At 45.0% G+C, this 16,934-nt stretch overlaps 1 protein-coding gene across 5 annotated transcripts in view; it reads left to right on the plus strand.

Annotated features, from left to right (window-relative positions):
* The first annotated feature begins 3,715 nt into the window (after window positions 1-3,715).
* Window positions 3,716-16,934, plus strand: part of XYLB (xylulokinase) — a 71,650-nt gene continuing 58,431 nt past the window's right edge. Inside the window, exons 1-4 of one of the 5 annotated variants that reach the window (XM_033212065.1) lie at window positions 3,716-4,004; window positions 5,607-5,689; window positions 5,992-5,993; window positions 13,998-14,272. In XM_033212065.1, the coding sequence (XP_033067956.1) occupies window positions 3,948-4,004; window positions 5,607-5,689; window positions 5,992-5,993; window positions 13,998-14,056 (201 nt within the window). In that variant the 5' untranslated portion in view covers window positions 3,716-3,947 and the 3' untranslated portion in view covers window positions 14,057-14,272. The other 4 variants (XM_033212061.1, XM_033212062.1, XM_033212063.1 and 1 more) reach the window with 4 other exon arrangements.

Here is a 16,934-nt window from a genome sequence, read left to right on the forward strand (position 1 = left end):
TGTGGCTTCTCAAATGTTGGGGTCAGATTGGACACTGTGCCCTTATTTTATTTCTCCTTGATTTTCATGTAGTATCTGCTTGTCACTGCAACTGCTGAAAATACAGCTTCGCAAAAATAAGATATCATGGAAAGGAATGTAGCAGTCTAATGCTGGAACTGTGAACTGCCTCAAGTTAGTGGTTCACAGGATGCCCGACAGATGTTTTGCATCACCGTGTTTCCCACCAAAATGGAAAGTATCCCAGAGCACCTCTGTAGGCTCCCTGCAGCTACCCAGAGCATGTTTGTGCACAGTTTGGGAACCACAGGATTAGATATATACATGAATATTAATAAATCTTCAAAACGGTGCTGAATTTTATAAGTACTTAGACTGTCATGGGCTGAATGTTTGTGTCTCTCCAAAATTCACTGAAGTCCTAATCCCCAATGCGATGGTATTAGGAGATGGAGTCTTTGGGAGGTAATTAGATCTAGATTAGGTCAGGAGGGTGGGGACCTCATGATGAAATTATTAAATTTTAAGAAGAGGAAAAGATAAGAGAGTTTTCCCTTTCCCCACATGCACACTTGGAGATAAGGCTGTATGTGAGTATACATTAAGAAGGCTGCTGTCTACAAGCCAAGAAAAGAGCCCTCACCAGAAACTGAATTTGCCAGCCCCTTGATGTCAAAATTCCCAGCCTCCAGAACTGTGGGAAATAAATACCTGTCATTTAAGCCATCAATCTGTGGCAATTTGTGAAAGCAGCTCAGGCCAAAAAGCACAAAGTAAGGTCTGTGGTCCTGCTCTTGCTGTTTCAATGACCTGTCCTCTTTACTGCTAAGCCTGAGGGAGAGGCTCCTAGGCAGCATGTGACCCTGTCAAAAGCCCCACATCCCAGGAAGGTTCTAGTGCAGGAGTGTCCAATCTTTTCACTTCCCTGGGCCACACTAAGCCACACATAAAATATACCAATGATGGCTGATGAGCTACAATAAAAATCCCCCCCAAAATCTTCAATGTTTTAAGAAAGTTTACTGATTTGTGTTGGGCTGCATTCAAAGCCATCCTGGGCCACATGTGGCCCATGGGCTGCAGGTTGGACAAGCTCAGTCTAGTGAATTCCACCATTATGCCCCCTCATGATCTCTTTCTGTGTCTTTGATAGCCTTCACAGCTCCATATGGGGGTTCATCTGTCCACTCTGAGCCCTTTCTGTGCAATCTAACCCACTCTTATTGGGAGCTGATATCTCCTGTCAAAAGACAAAATTACAACAAATTTAGTTTAAAGATCCTAAATGGATTTTATTTGTGATTCTAGAATTGGGCAACACCTCATTCTGTACAAAGGAAGGAGTGGTCCAACAATCTGAGCAAAGGAGGTATAAGTGCCCAACAGATTTACCTTGCCCACTACCTAGACAGAGCCAATTTATCAAGACAGGGGGACTGCAATAGAGAAAGAGTAATTCACACAGAGCCAGCTGTGTAGGAGACCAGAGTTTTATTATTACTCAGATCAGTCTCCCAGAGTATTTGGGAATCAGAGATTTTAAGGATAATTTGGTAGGTGGGTGGAGGCCAGTGAGTTGGGAGTGCTGATTGGTTGGGTTGGAAATGAACTCAGAAATTTGAAGCTATCTTCTTGCACTGAGTCAGTTCCTGGGTGGAGGCCACAAGATCATATGAGCCAGCTTATGGATCTGGGTGGGGCCAGCTGATCCATCAAGTGCAGGGTCTCTAAAATACCTCAAGCACAATAGTGATGTTATCCCCAAGAGCAATTTGGAGATGGTCAGAGTCTTGTAGTCTTCAGCTGCATGACTCCTAAACCTTAATTTCTAATCTTGTAGCTAATTTGTTAGCCCTATAAAGGCAGTCTAGTCACAGGCAAGAAGGGGATGCTGTTATCATCTTTGTTTTAAACTATAAAGTAAGTTCTTCCCAAAGTTATTTCTGTCTATGCCCAGGAATGAACAATGACAGCTTGGAGACTAGAAGCAAGATGGAGTTGGTTAAGTCAGATCTCTTTCACTCTCTCAGTTATAATTTCACAATGGCAATTTCATTAGGCCATGTTAATTAACTTCTCTACACCTCAGTTTCTCACTCTGTAAAACGAAGATGGTAAGTTATACAAAGTTCAAAGTGAGTTTATACTGGCAGACATCAGAATAGTGATTGCCTTGGGAGTTAATGATTGGGAAGGATCATGAAGCAAACTTCTGGAGTGGTGGAAATGTTCTGTTTTGATCTCAATGTTTATATGGGTATATACATACATTTTAAAAAAATCATTGGCCAGGCATGGTGACTCACGCCTGTAATCCCAGCACTTTGGGAGACCAAGGCAGGTGGATCACATGAGGTCGGAGTTCGAGACCAGCCTGACCAACATGTTGAAACCCCGTCTCTACTAAAAATTCAAAATTAGAGCCAGGCGCAGTGGTTCACTCTTGTAATCCCAGCTACTTGAGAGGCTGAGGCAGGAGAATCACTTGAACCCAGGAGGCGGAGTTTTCGATGAGCTGAGATTGCGCCATTGCACTCCAGCCTGGGCAACAAGAGTGAAACTCTGTTTCAAAAAACAAAAAAAGTTAGCTAGGCATGGTGGTGGGCGCCTATAATCCCAGCTACATGGGAGGCTGAGGCAGAAGAATCACTTGAACCTGGGAGGTGGAGGTTGCAGTGAGCGGAGATCACGCCACTGCACTCCAGCCTGGGTGGCAAGAGTGAAACTCTGTCAAAAAAAAAAAAAAAAAAGTCATCAAGCAGTTAAGATTAGATTAAAATGCAGTAATGTAATCTTAATTAGATTAGTTACCTTTATTAGATTAGATACCTTTATTTAAAAAGTTTTAAAAGTGGAGATAACATTACCTACTTCCCAGCATCATTGTGAGGATTAAATGTGCTCAGCAGGTTGCCTAATTGTTTGCGATCTAGCTAGTATTCAGTATTTGTCTATTGTTACAGGTGGTGACTGCTGGAGGGGCTGTGTCCCCAATAAGCTGTGAATGTCTTGGAGGACAAGTTGGCCCCTTCTTGTTCCAGCAATGAAGAGGATCCCATGTAGACTCCAAGCAGCTCAAGTTCAGCAAGGGAGACAGACCATTGCAAGTGCATGAGAAGGGCACTGGCGGGCTGGGAAGTTCGTAGGAGGAGACTCTCACATGCTGGGTTTGGGGAGCAATTCTGGAAAGCAGTCAGTCTTAGGGAGGAGGAGAATGTAGCTGGTGGGACAGGTGTCCTCAGCTCCATGAATAAAGGGAGTGAGTTTGACTTTGGTTCCCATTCCCCTTCACCACGTCTGGCACGCATTTAGACCATCAATACCAGCTGACTCCAGGAATGAGTGTCTCCCCGTGGGGGCGTCAGGAGCTCTGAGTTTAAATACACGGGAGGGATGTGACACACTGGGAACCACTCAGATTTGCTGGATCTGGGCGGGGCTTGTCAGGATCCAGTGCTTCCAACCCCAGGGCCCATTTCCCTGTGGCCCCTGAGTCACCCCCATGGGTGGACAGCTGTTCCAGTGCCAAGATACAGCCACAGAGGACTGCAGGCATAGGGCCTCCGGAAGGACAGGCAGGTTCCCTCTGAAAGACAAGCTGGCTTACAGCTGAAACCTCTGGCCCAGGCGTCCTCTAAGGGAAGCCAGGCTGTGTCAAGGCAAGGCCTATGTAGAGAGAAGATGAAGATGGGGAAGACCAGAGTGGGTGCACTAGGAAGGAAAGCAGGCTGCGTGGGGGCACCGTCGATTGCACAGGACGCGGTGCCGGCTCGCGTCGCCCCGCAGGCGGCGCCAGAGCGCAAGCCCGCCTCGTGACTCCGGTCCACAGTCCGGCCGGGCGGAGCGAGGGGCGGGCCCCTGCGTCTCTGGGCGCTGGAGCGCGGCGGTAGTCACGCCGCGGGGCGGACGGACGGACTGACGGACGTACAGCCTTACCCGCCAGGGTCATGGCGGAGCGCGCGCCTCGCCGCTGCTGCTTGGGCTGGGACTTCAGCACGCAGCAGGTACAGTCGCCTGGCCTCAGGGCCACGGGGCCGCCTCCTCCGCTACGCTGTGGGTAGGGGGCGGGCTGTCACCCGGACGCGGGAAAAACATGGGCCCGGCCGCGGGTGCGCCTACCTCTCGGGCTTCCCGGGCCTCCCGCGCCCCTACCCCGCGCGCGGCCGTGGGGCACCGGTGCTCTCGCCCGGAGATGCCCTGCCAATGCCACTCATTCGCAAGATGCGGCCTCGACCCCGCCTAGACCTCGCTACCCCAGGAAACTGCGGGCCCCCCTCGGCAGGACCCCCGGTGCCCAGAGGGGCGGGAGGATTCGGTGGGTTCGTGCGCTGTTATGGGCACCGAGTGACAGGGACCCGAAGGAAGTCAGCTACTGTAAGGCAGGGGAACAGACAGGCAGGTAGCTCTGCGCACATGCACAACCAGTGACCTAGAAGCAAATTATAGCCCGAAACCTTTTTTTAAAAATTGAAATGGGCCAGGCCTGGTGGCTCTTGCCTGTAATCCCAGCACTTTGGGAGGCCGAGGCGGGTGGATCGCTTGAGCCCAGGAGTTCGAGACCAGCCTGGGCAATGTGGAGAAACCTCCGTCTCTAGCAGAAAATACAAAAATTAGCCAGGCATGGTGACGCACACCTATAGTCCCAGTTTCTAGGGAGGGTGAGATGGATCGCTTGAGCCCAGGAGGTGGAGATTGCAGTGAGCTAAGATGGCGCCACCGCTCTCCAGCCTGGGCGACAGAGTGGGACCCTGTCTCAAAAAAGAAAAAAAAAAGTGAAATGCATAGTGTACGAATGGACTTTACCCTGTGACTGCCCTTCGTTGACACCAGCTTGCCTGGTCTGTGGACCCAGGACTGCTGGTCAGAGGAGCAATGTGCTGCTGCCAACGCCCTGCAAACAGGCAAGCAAATCAAAATCTGCCTTCAAACAGGGCATGGGGTGACCAGGGGCACCTTTTATATATACAGTTGCAGTCAAACCCCTCTTCTCGAATGGGTCAAGGGAGGCAGGCCTCTGGCCAGTCCTTGGGGCGAAAGTCCTGTGGGACTCTGGATGACTCGAGTTGCCTTGCTAGACCTCAGTTTCCCCAGGTGTCCAGGAAAGTAGTTATACTCCCAAGCTTGGATATTGCTTCAGTGGGGTATTAATGTTTCTGGACCACAACCATGGCCTGTGAGAACAGCCCATGGCCTTGCCTGGTCTCAGGCCCCTGCAGACATGGACCCCAGAGATGCCTCCAAACCTTGCTTCCCATTCCTTCCTCTCTGGCACTTTCTGCTGCCTCCTTGTCAGGTGCATGAACCAACTCATCTGTGAACATCTTCCTCTAGAGGGTCTTGGCTTTGCTTGTTTGGGGAACAAAGATTCCTTGAGACATGTGGGTATTCCTCCTTAGCCTCAGTTTCTTCATTTTACTAAATCTTTGAGTGTCACCCAGATGAGTCCTCTGTTACCATGATTACGGTGAGGCAGCCCTGCCTTCAAGGAGGTCTCTAGGCTGAACTGCTCCTAGGGTGTGGGGCCTCATCTGGTGATGTTAGTACCACCTGGACCAGCGTAGAAGCTGAGGAAAATTCTACACTTCATTTTTAAAAATGCCTTCCAGGTAAAGGTTGTTGCGGTTGATGAAGGGTTGAATGTCTTCTACGAGGAAAGTGTGCATTTTGACAGAGACCTTCCAGAATTTGGGTATGTACCTGATGTGCATGCATGTGTGATGTGGGTGTTGGTTTTGGGGTTCTCCCACAACCTTTTATATTCACAGACCGCACTGTTGAGGCTTTGCCAAACTACAGGAATGGTGGTCTCAGCAGACCTTTCAAGTATCTTTTTTCCTATACTGGGAGTGCCATCTCCCCTATTTCTTCCTAATTCCATTCATCCATTCATGCAGTAAGCATCAGTTGAGACCTACTTTGTGCCAGGTGCTAGGACTTGATGGTGAACCAAAAAGAGAAATGGTCCTTGCTCTCCCAGAGCTTCCCACTGAGTGGTGGAGACTGGTATCAAACAAAGACTCTCACAAAAGAGTGTTTCATTATAAACTCTGAGAAGGCCTCTGAAGGAAAGGAACTCACTTCTCCAAGTGCTTATTATAAGGAATGTGACTCAGACTTGGGAGGGGAAGTCCCAGAGGGTCTCTAGGGAAGTGATGCTTAAGCTAGAGATCAGAGTGAGTGAAGTTAGCCAAGCGATGGAAGGGAAGTTGGCCAGGTGATGAAAGAGCATTCCAGGAAGAAGGAACAACATGTGCAAGGGCCCTGTGGCAAGAAAGAGCATCGTTCGTTCCTTCATGCAACTGAAGAAAGCCAATGAGGCTGGGGAGAGAGAGGTGGAGGCTGGGCACAGCTCCATAGGCCATGGTATAGAGTTTGTCTTTATTCTAAAAGCTGTGGTCAGCCGCTAAGGGCCATAAGGGGTAGGGGTATGGGTGAGGTATGACAGGTTGTATTTGTGTTTTGAAAAGATCTCTCTGGGGGTATTGGGAGAACGGATTCAGAGCATGCCTGGAATGGACGTGGAGAACTACTGAAGAGGTTTTTGCAGGTCATCCGGGTATGAAATGATGGATAGGAGAGAGGTGAGTAGTAAAATAGACAGGTCTTGTTACAAAATTGAATGTGAGGTGTAAGGGTGGGATTTCTGGCTGTCCTTCAGGGTGGATGTCGGACTGTGGGAAAGAATGGGTTTTGGAGAGAAAGATCATGAGTTCAGCTTGGGCTGCCATAACAAGGTACCGTAGACTGGGTAGCTTAAAGAGTGGAAATTTATATTCTCACACATCTGGACGTTAGGAGTCTAAAATCAAAGTGCTGGGAAGATTGGTCTCCTCTGGGGCCTCTCTCCTTGGCTTGCAGGTGGCCACTCTCTTGCTGTGTCTCCACATGATGGTCACTCGGTGGAGGGGTGCTTGGTGTCTGTGTCATCTGTATCCTTATCTTCTTATAAGGACATAAGTCATACTGGATTAAGGCCCATCCTAATGACTTCATTTTAACTTAATTGCCTTTTTAAAGGCCCTATCTCCAAATAATCACAATCCAAGGCCCTCAGGGTTAGGATTTCAGCATATGAGTTTTGGGGGCAGAGGGGGCACAGTTCAGTCCGTAATACTGTGGACTTGCTGGTTCTGAGGCACCCTTGTGAGGTCCTGGTAAGAGTGTCCTTCCCTGTCTGTTTTAGACACACTTCCTCTTTGAAGCCTTCCCAGCTGGCCCTTTGTGCGCCTCTCATTACCCATCACCAACTCTTTTCCCCTAGCTAATGCGGCCCATTGAAGCCGAGGTTAGAAGCCATCTTGCTTTCTCACATTTTTTATTATTGCAGGCCTTGCATGGTTTGCCTTTCGGTAGTTGGTATGTTTCAAGGAATTGGTCTTTTTAACTAAGCCATCAAATGTGTGGCTATAGTGTTGTTCATAATATTCTTTTATCCTCCTTATGAGATCTGTGGGACCAGTAGTGATGATAGCTTGCTGTTGGTCATTTCTGATATTGTAATTTATGTCTTCTGTCTTTTTTTCTTTGGTCATCCTGGCTAGAGTTTTATCAATTGTATTGATCTTTTCAAAGTTCAACTTTTGGTTTTGTTGATTTTCCCGTTGTTTTCTTCCAAGTTGTGTTCTAATTTTTATTACTTAGTTTCTTCTGCTTGCTTTAGGTTTAAATTGCTCTTCTTTCTCTAGTTTTCTGAAGTGGAAGCTTAGAGGATTGATTTAAGATCTTCTTGTCTAATCTATGCATTTAATGCTATAATTTTCTCTGTAAGCACAAATGCTTTTTATGGGATGCCTTAGCAGCATCCCATAAATTTTGATAAGTTATAGTTTCATTTTTTCTGGTTCAAAATATTTTTTAGTTTTCTTGAGACTTCTTAGACTCATAGATTATTTAGAAGAATGTTGTTTAGGCTGGGTGCAGTGGCTCACACCTGTCATCCCAGCACTTTGGGAGGCTGAAGCAGGCAGATCACTTAAGGTCTGGAGTTTGAGACCAGCCTAGTCAACATGGTGAAACCCTGTTTCTACTAAAAATACAAAAAAATTAGCTGGGTATGGTGGCAGGCACTGTGTATGGTGGTGCACACCTGTAATCCTAGCTACTTGGGAGGCTGAGGCAGGAGAATTGCTTGAACTGTGGAGGTGGAGGTTTCAGTGAACCAAGATCGCACCACTGCACTCCAGCCTGGACAACAGAGGGAGACCCTGTCTCAAAAAAAAAAAAAAAAAAAGAAAAGAAAAAAAAGAAGTATGGAAGTATGTTGTTTAATCTGCAGCTTTTCCAGCTTTCTGTCATTGATTTCTAGCTTAATTTCATTGTGGTCTGAGAACATACCCTATAGGACTTCTAGTCTTTCAAAATTTTAAAATTTCCTCTCCCTCTGTCTCTCTTCCATTTAATAAGTCAGTCCTCTCCACTGGACATTTAAAAAAAGATGTCCATAACCAAAATACGGTATTGCTTTTTTCTGTTATATTTTCAAGATATTTTAAACCAGATACCTATAGATTTAGTTCATTCCTTCCCCATCACCTCAATTACACTGTGGGTTTTTTTTTTTTTAACAACTTTATTAAGGTATAACTGATGTACAATACTGTACGTGTTTGGAGTATACAGTTAGAAGCTTTAACATCTGTATTCTTTCATGAAACTATCACCAAAATAAGATAATGAGTATTTCCATGTCCTAAAAATTTCCTCCTGCCTCTTTGCAATCCATGCCTCCTTCCCCATACCCCTACCCAGTGGCAACCGCTGATGTGTTTTCTATCACTAGTTTGTATTTTCTAGAATTTTGTGTAGATGGAATCATAATTATGTACTCTTTTTTAAAACCTTTAAAATTTCACATCACGGTTTTGAGATTCATCCATGTGGCTACGTGTGTCAACAGTTGGTTCCTATTATCGCCAAGTAGTATTTCATTGTATGATGTTGCATGGATAGACTACAATTGGTTTCACCTGATGAGGGATACTGCGGTTGTTTCTTTTTTCTGTTGTTAAAAGCAAAGGGCTATGAGAGTCACATACAAGTCTTTTCATGGACATAGGATTTCATTTCTCTTGGAAATGACATACCAGGAGTACAGTGGATTATATGGCAGGTATATGTTTAACTTCTTAAGACATTCTCTTCCAAAGTGGTGATGTTAATACAAAATATTTTATATTGTTAACAGGCATTAGATTGCACTTGATATGTAACTCAAATGAAAAGTATACAATGAAAAGTCTTTTTTTTTTTTTTTTTTTGAGACAGTCTCACTCTGTCACCCAGGCTGTAGTGCAGTGGTGCAATCTCGGCTCACTGCAAGCTCCGCCTCCCGGGTTCACACCATTCTCCTGCCTCAGCCTCCTGAGTAGCTGAGACTACAGGCACCTGCCACCACACCTGGCTAATTTTTTGTATTTTTAGTAGAGACAGGGTTTCACCATGTTAGCCAGGATGGTCTTGATCTCCTGACCTCGTGATCTGCCCACCTTGGCCTCCCAAAGTGCTGGGATTACAGGCGTGAGCCACCGCACCCGGCCATATAACAGTGAAAAGTCTTAATCCCACCTGTGAGCTCGTCTCTCCCCTCCATCTCTTCTCTACAGATGACTTTAATTTGTTGTGTATCCTTCCAGTGTTTTTTTTTTTTTTAGACAAGGTGTGGCTCTGTCCCTCAAGCTAGAGTGCAGTGGTACGATCTTGGCTCATTGCATCCTCCACCAGGCTCAAGCGATCCTCCCACCTCAGCCTCCTGTGTAGCTGGGACTACAGGCGCATACCACCACACATGGCTAATTTTTGCACTTTTGTGGTAGAGACAGGATTTCACCATATTGCCTAGGCTGGTCTTGAACTCCTGGACTCAAGTGATCCACCCACTTCAGCCTCCCAAATTGCTAGGATTACAGGCTTGAGCCACTGCGCCAGGCTCCTTCCAGTGTTTTTACATGGAAATATAGGAAGGTGTGAATATTCTTATTTTCCTCCTTTCATACAAGAAAAAGCATACTATACTCACTGATCTATACCTTGCTTTACTCACTTCATAATAATGTGACTGTGTTTACATGTCAGTACATAAAAACTTATGTGTTCTTTTTTATAGATGTGTAGTATTCCATTGTGTAGATGTACCATTTCCTAATGGAGGACACTGACTTATTTGCAATGAAAAATAATATAGTAGATTACATTACATATGTCATTGCAGATGTGTGCCAATTTATTTGTAAGTTAAATTTTTGGGAATGGGATTGCTGGTTCAAGGAGATGTGGCCAGATTGCCTCCCACAGGGATTATATTTATTTGCATCCTACCACTAACACATGACAGGGCCTGTTTTCCCACAGCCTAGCCAGCACAGTGAGGGTTATTGAGTTTTTGATTCTTTGCCAATATGATAGGTGAATAATGATATACTTTGCATTTCTCTTATGAGTGAAGTTGAGCATCTTTTCATACGTTGAAGGGCTACCTGAATTTATTTTTCTGTGAAGTTGTTTTTAATGTCCTTTGCCCATTTTTCTGTTGGATTGGTTATCTATTTCCTATCATCTCTTGGATTGGTTATCCATTTCTTATCATAATTTCTAGGAGCTTTTCATATATTGGAGGCATTCCCTCTGTTAAATGAATTGCAAATACGTTTCCCAGATTTTGTTTGATTTTTGACTTACTGTGGATTGTTGCTATTTTTTTTGAGATGGAGTCTCATTCTGTCGCCCAGGCTGGAATGCAGTGGCATGATCTCAGCTCACTGCAAGCTCTGCCTCGCGGGTTCATACCATTCTCCTAACTTAGCCTCCCGAGTAGCTGGGACTACAGGTGCCCGCCACCACGCCCAGCTAATTTTTTATATTTTTAGTAGATACAGGGTTTCACCATGTTAGCCGGGATGGTCTTGATCTCCTGACCTCGTGATCTGCCCACCTCGGCCTCCCAAAGTGTTGGGATTACAGGTGTGAGCCACCGCGCCCGGCCGGGTTGTTGCTATTATTGCCACACACACATATTTATGTCATTGAATTTCCCAGTCTCTTTTATTGCTTCTAGATTTTGAGTCATAGTTTAAAAGGCCTTTCTCACTCCAAAATTATGAAGGAACTCACCTATGTTTTTATCTATTTCTTGTAAGATTTCAACTTTCATACATAAAAATATTTGGAGTTTATCCAGGTACATAGTATGACATTTGTATCCAACTTTAATTTTTCCCAGATGACTCTTCAGTTGTTGTAACACCAACTATGTTTTAATTTAGTTTAATTTATTTATTTGAGATAGGAGTTGGCTCTGTCACCTAAGCTGGAGTGCAGGGGTGTGATTCAGCTCACTGCGATCCATGCCTCCCAGGCTCAAGCAGTCCTCCCTCCTTAGCCTCCCAAGTAGCTGAAACCATGACCAGCTAATTTTTTTGTATTTTTTTTTGTAGAGATGGGGTCTCACTCTGTTGCCCAGGCTGGTCTCGAACTCCTGGGCTCAAGCAGTCCACCCACCTCTGCCTCCTAAAGTGCTGAGATTACAGGCGTGAGCCACCACACCTAGCCTCAACTGGGTTTTTAGAAGTCCATCTTTACCTGTAAGAGGCTGAGGTGGGTGGATTACTTGAGATCAGGAGTTCAAGACCAGCCTGGCCAACATGGTGAAACCCTGTCTGTACTGAAAATACAAAAATTAGCTGAGCGTGGTGGTGGGTGCCTGTAGTCTCAGCTACTCGGGAGGCTGAGGCAGGACAATCATTTGCACCTGGGAGGCAGAGGTTGCAGTGAGCTGAGATCACACCACTGCACTCCAGCCTGGGTGACAAAGTGAGAATCCATCTCAAAAAAAAAAAAAGAAGTCCATCTTTATCTCCATGATTTGAGATGTGAGCCTTATCATGTGCTACTTTCTGTGTTCACTTAGGTCCATTTTTGGGCTTTTTTTTTGTTCCATGGGTTGGTAGATCTTTTCATAAGCCAGTAACACATTGTTTCAATTGTCCCAGCTCTGTAATATGTTGTTTGTTTGTTTATTTATTTATTTTTGAGATGGAATCTCACTCTGTCACCCAGGCTGGAGTGCAGTGGCACGATCTCGGCTCACTGCAACCTCTGCCTCCTGGGTTCAAGCGATTCTTCTGCCTCAGACTCCTGAGTAATTGGGATTATAGCCACGCGCCACCATACCCGGCTAATTTTTGTATTTTTAGTAGAGACGGGGTTTTGCCATGTTGGCCAGGTTGGTCTCTAACTCCTGATCTCAGGTGATCTGCCTGCCTCGACCTCCTGAAGTGCTGGGATTATAGGCGTGAGCCACGGCGCCCGGCCTGTAATATGTTTTAATATCTAGAATTGTTGGTCCCCTCTGATTGTTCTTTTTTTCCAGAGTTTCCATGGCTATTCTTTCTTGTTCTTTTTCTTGTTTTCTTTTTTTTTTCTGAGACGGAGTCTCACTCTGTCGCCCAGGCTGGAGTGCAGTGGCCGGATCTCAGCTCACTGCAAGCTCCGCCTCCCGGGTTTACGCCATTCTCTCGCCTCAGCCTCCCGAGTAGCTGGGACTACAGGCGCCCGCCATCTCGCCCGGCTAATTTTTTGTATTTTTTTAGTAGAGACGGGGTTTCACCGTGTTAGCCAGGATGGTCTCGATCTCCTGACCTCGTGATCCGCCCGTCTTGGCCTCCCAAAGTGCTGGGATTACAGGCTTGAGCCACCGCGCCCTGCCTCTTGTTCTTTTTCAATATGTACTTCAGAATCAGCTTTTCAGGTTCCAGAATGCCAAATTGTTTTTTTTTTTTGGCATGGAGTCTTGCTCTGGAGCCCAGGCTGAAGTGCAGTGGTGTGATCTCGGCTCACTACAACCTCCACCTCCTGGGTTCAAGCAGTTCTCCTGTCTCAGCCTTCCGAGTAGCTGGGACTACAGGCACATACCATTACACTCGGCTAACTTTTGTGTTTTTAGTAGAGACGGGGTTTCACCATAATTGGTCAGGCTGGTCTCAAACTCCTGACCTCAGGTGATCCATCCACCTTGGCCTCCCAAAGTGCTGGGATTACAGGCTTGAGCCACCGCACCCAGCCTGTTGTTGATATTTTGATTGAGATCATATTATCTTTATAAATTAACTTGGCAGAATTGACAACTTTATGAGATTAAGACTTCCTGTCTAAGCACATGTTATGACTTTCCATTTGTTCAAGTCTTCTTTTGAATACTTCACATGTGTTTTAATATGTATAACGTACAGATTTTGCTCATTTTGGTAGATAGCAAAAATGACCACAATACTCCACCCGTTCCTGTACCCACACGCTTTGCAATGTGACCGCAGTTCCTCCCATCGAGGAGTCGTTTCCCTACCTGTTGATTTGCTTTATCCAATAGAACAGGGGAAGTGGCATTGTGCCAGTTCTAAGCCTAAGCCTCAAGCAGCCTTACATGCTTCTGCTGTCATTCTTGGAACTCTGCCCAGCCACCAAATGAACAAGCTCAGGCTACCCTGCTGGAGAGCTGGACATATGTGGCCTAGTTGCCTCAACTTCTTCACCTAAGAGTCAGCCAGCCCCTAGCTGCTGTTAGCTGCCTATGAAGCAGAGCCTTCTAGCTACCGTTAACTGACTGCAGATGTGTGAGTGAGCGCAGCTGAGCCCCATCCAATGATAGCAAGTAGAATTGTGAGCTTAATGGTTTTGAGCCGCTAAGTTTTGAAGTGGTTTGTGACAATGCAAAAACTACCCAATGTAGATACTTATTTTTAAATTTATTTCTAACTATTTTTTCCTTTTACTACTGTAAGTGGGGAAGGGAGGTTTCTAGCAGACGCTTATAAGCTGTCTTCCAAACTCATTTCCCTTTCTTCCTAGGCACTCTCCTGTCTTGCTTGTAGTTATGTTCAACCATGTGGCTGAGTTCTAGCCAGTGGAATATAAGAAAATGTGATCAGGCCTCTAAAAGACCTAGTCCATCAAAACCTCCTTCTCTGACTTTTCTCCCATTTTCTGGCTGATGTGGGTATCCATAGCAACCTTGGAAGCACATGTGGCACATGATAGAGCCACCATCAACCTGGTTCCTGAATGACTACATGGAGCAGAACTCCCCACTCCCCACTCGTGTTCCTCACCACCTACCAATTGTGCTTTACGTGAGTGAAAAAGAAACTTCAGCTGTATCATGCCATAGAAATGTGTTTTTCCTTAACTAACATAATTGTTTCCCTCATATCTTTTTTTTAAAAAGAAAATACTGGGGCTGGGCCTGGTCACTCATGCCTGTAATCCCAGCACTTTGGGAGGCTGAGGCGGGCAGATCACGAGGTTAGGAGATCAAGACCATCCTGGCTAACATGGTGAAACCCTGTCTCTACTAAAAATACAAAAAATTAGCCAGGCATGGTGGTGGGCGCCTGTAGTCCCAGCTACTCGGGAGGCTGAGGTAGGAGAATGACGTGAACCCGGGAGGTGGAGTTTGTAGTGAGCCGAGATAGTGCCACTGCACTCCAGCCTGGGTGACAGAGCAAGACTCTATCTCAAAAAAAAAGGAGGGGGGGAGAAAATACTGGCTCTATTGAAATATAATTCACATACCATAAAATTCATCCTTTTAAAATGTACAGTTTGATGGTTTTAGTATATTCAAAGAACCATGTTACCATCACCACTATGTAATCTTAGAACATTTTCACTACCTGGAAAGAAAACCCTGTATTAATTAGCATCCACTCTATAGTCCCCCTCCTGCCAGTAGTGGCAACCACAATCCACTCTCTATCTCTGGATTTGCTGATTCTGGACATTTCATAGACGTGAATATATATAATATGTGACAGCTTTCTTTTACTTAACGTAATGTTTTCTTTTTAAAAAATTTTCATAGCTTTTTCTTTATTTCAAATACCAACTTGAACCAGATACTTGGCATCATGTTTTCAAAGTTCTTCCACGTCATAGCATGTGTCAGTACTTCATTCCTTTCTGTGGTTCAGTAATATTCCATTGCACTGATATATCACAGTCTGTTTTTCCACTCAACTGATGGACATTTGAATTGTTCTGCTTTTTTGCTATTGTGAGTTATTCTGCTATGAACATCCACATATGTTATGGACTGAATTGTGGACCCCCAGAATTCATCTGTTGGAAGCCTACCCTCATCATGACAGTGTATTTGGAGGTGAGGCCTTTAGGTAGATAATTAAGATTAAATGAGGTTGTAAGGGTGGGGCCCTAATTTGATAGGACTGGTTTCCTTATAAGAAAGAGAAACCCCAGTGCTATCCCACTTCATGCACAGATGCACAGAGGAAAGGCCTTGTAAGAAGGTGGCTGTCTGCAAGCCAGAAAGAGAGCCCTCACCAGAAACTGAATTTGCTGGCACCTTGATTGTGGACTTCTAGCCTCCAGAACTGTGAGAAAATAAATGCCTGTTGTTTAAACCACCTAGTTTATCATATTTTGTTATAGCAACCTGAGCAAACTAATACAATGTATACGTTTTTGTGTGGACATATATTTTCATTTCTTTTGGGTATATTACCTAAAAGTGGAATTGCTGGGTCACATGGAAACTCTATGTTCAATGTTTTGAAGAATTGCCAAAGTATTTTCCAAAGTAGCTATACCATTTTCCATTCCCACCACTGGTAGATGATGCCTCCAGTTTCTCCACATCCTTGCTTAACATTTATTATTGACTGTCTTTTTAATTACAGATGACAGCCATCCTAGTGGATGTGAAATGCTATCTCACTGAGCTTTTGATTTGCATTTATCTAATGAAAATGATGTTGAGTATCTTTGCCATTTGTATATCTTCTTTAGAGAAATGTCTATTAAGATCTTTTGCCCTTTTTAAAAAAACTGTTATTTCTCTTTTATTATTGAGTTGTAAAAGTTTTTTTTTTTAATATATATTCTGGGTACAAGTCCCTTGTCAGATATGTGATCTCAAAATTTTTGTCCCATTCTATGGGTTGTCTTTTCACTTTCTTGATGATCCTTTGAAGCAATGTTTTTACTTTTGATAAAGTCTAATATTCCTACTTTTTTTCTTTTGCTGTTTGTGCTTTGGTGCAGTGTTGGTTAGGTTTTGGTATCAATTATATATATATATATATATATATATATTTTTTTTTTTTTTTTTTGAGACGGAGTCTCGCTCTGTCGCCCGGGCTGGAGTGCAGTGGCCGGATCTCAGCTCACTGCAAGCTCCACCTCCCGGGTTTACGCCATTCTCCTGCCTCAGCCTCCTGAGTAGCTGGGACTACAGGCGCCCGCCATGTCGTCCGGCTAGTTTTTTGTATTTTTTAGTAGAGACGGGATTTCACCGTGTTAGCCAGGATGGTCTCGATCTTCTGACCTCGTGATCCGCCCGTCTCGGCCTCCCAAAGTGCTGGGATTACAGGCTTGAGCCACCGCGCCCGGCCTCAATTTTATATTTACTTCACTAAAATAACTGGAAAAATTTTCTTTCTTTTTGGGCGCTCTACAACAATTTAAATAGTATTAGAAATATTTGCTATTTAAAGGTTTGGTATAATTTTTCTGTGAAACCATTTGGGTCTGGTGCTTTTGGGGCATGGGGTAGCTCTGGTCTTCCTTCTTAGCTGGAAATGCCAGTTTTGTTGTGTGTGTGTGTGTGTGGTTTCTTTCTTTCTTTCTTTTTTTTTTTAGACAGAGCCTCACTCTGTCACCCCCAGGCTGGATTGCAGTGGCACGATCTCAGCTCATTGCATCCTCCACCTTCTGGGTTCAAGCAATTCTCCTGCCCTAGTCTCCCAAGTAGCTGGGATTACAGGTGCCCTCCATCATGTCTGGCTAATTTTTGTATTTTTAGTAGAGACGGGGTTTCACCCTTTTGGCCTGGTTGGTCTTGAACTCCCGACTTCAGGTGATCTGCCTGCCTTGGCCTCCCAAAACACTGGGATTATAGGTGTGAGCCACCGCGCCCAGCCGAAATG

The sequence above is a fragment of the Trachypithecus francoisi genome, unplaced genomic scaffold (assembly GCF_009764315.1).
Source record: "Trachypithecus francoisi isolate TF-2019V2 unplaced genomic scaffold, Tfra_2.0 Lachesis_group0, whole genome shotgun sequence".
NCBI lineage: Eukaryota > Metazoa > Chordata > Mammalia > Primates > Cercopithecidae > Trachypithecus > Trachypithecus francoisi.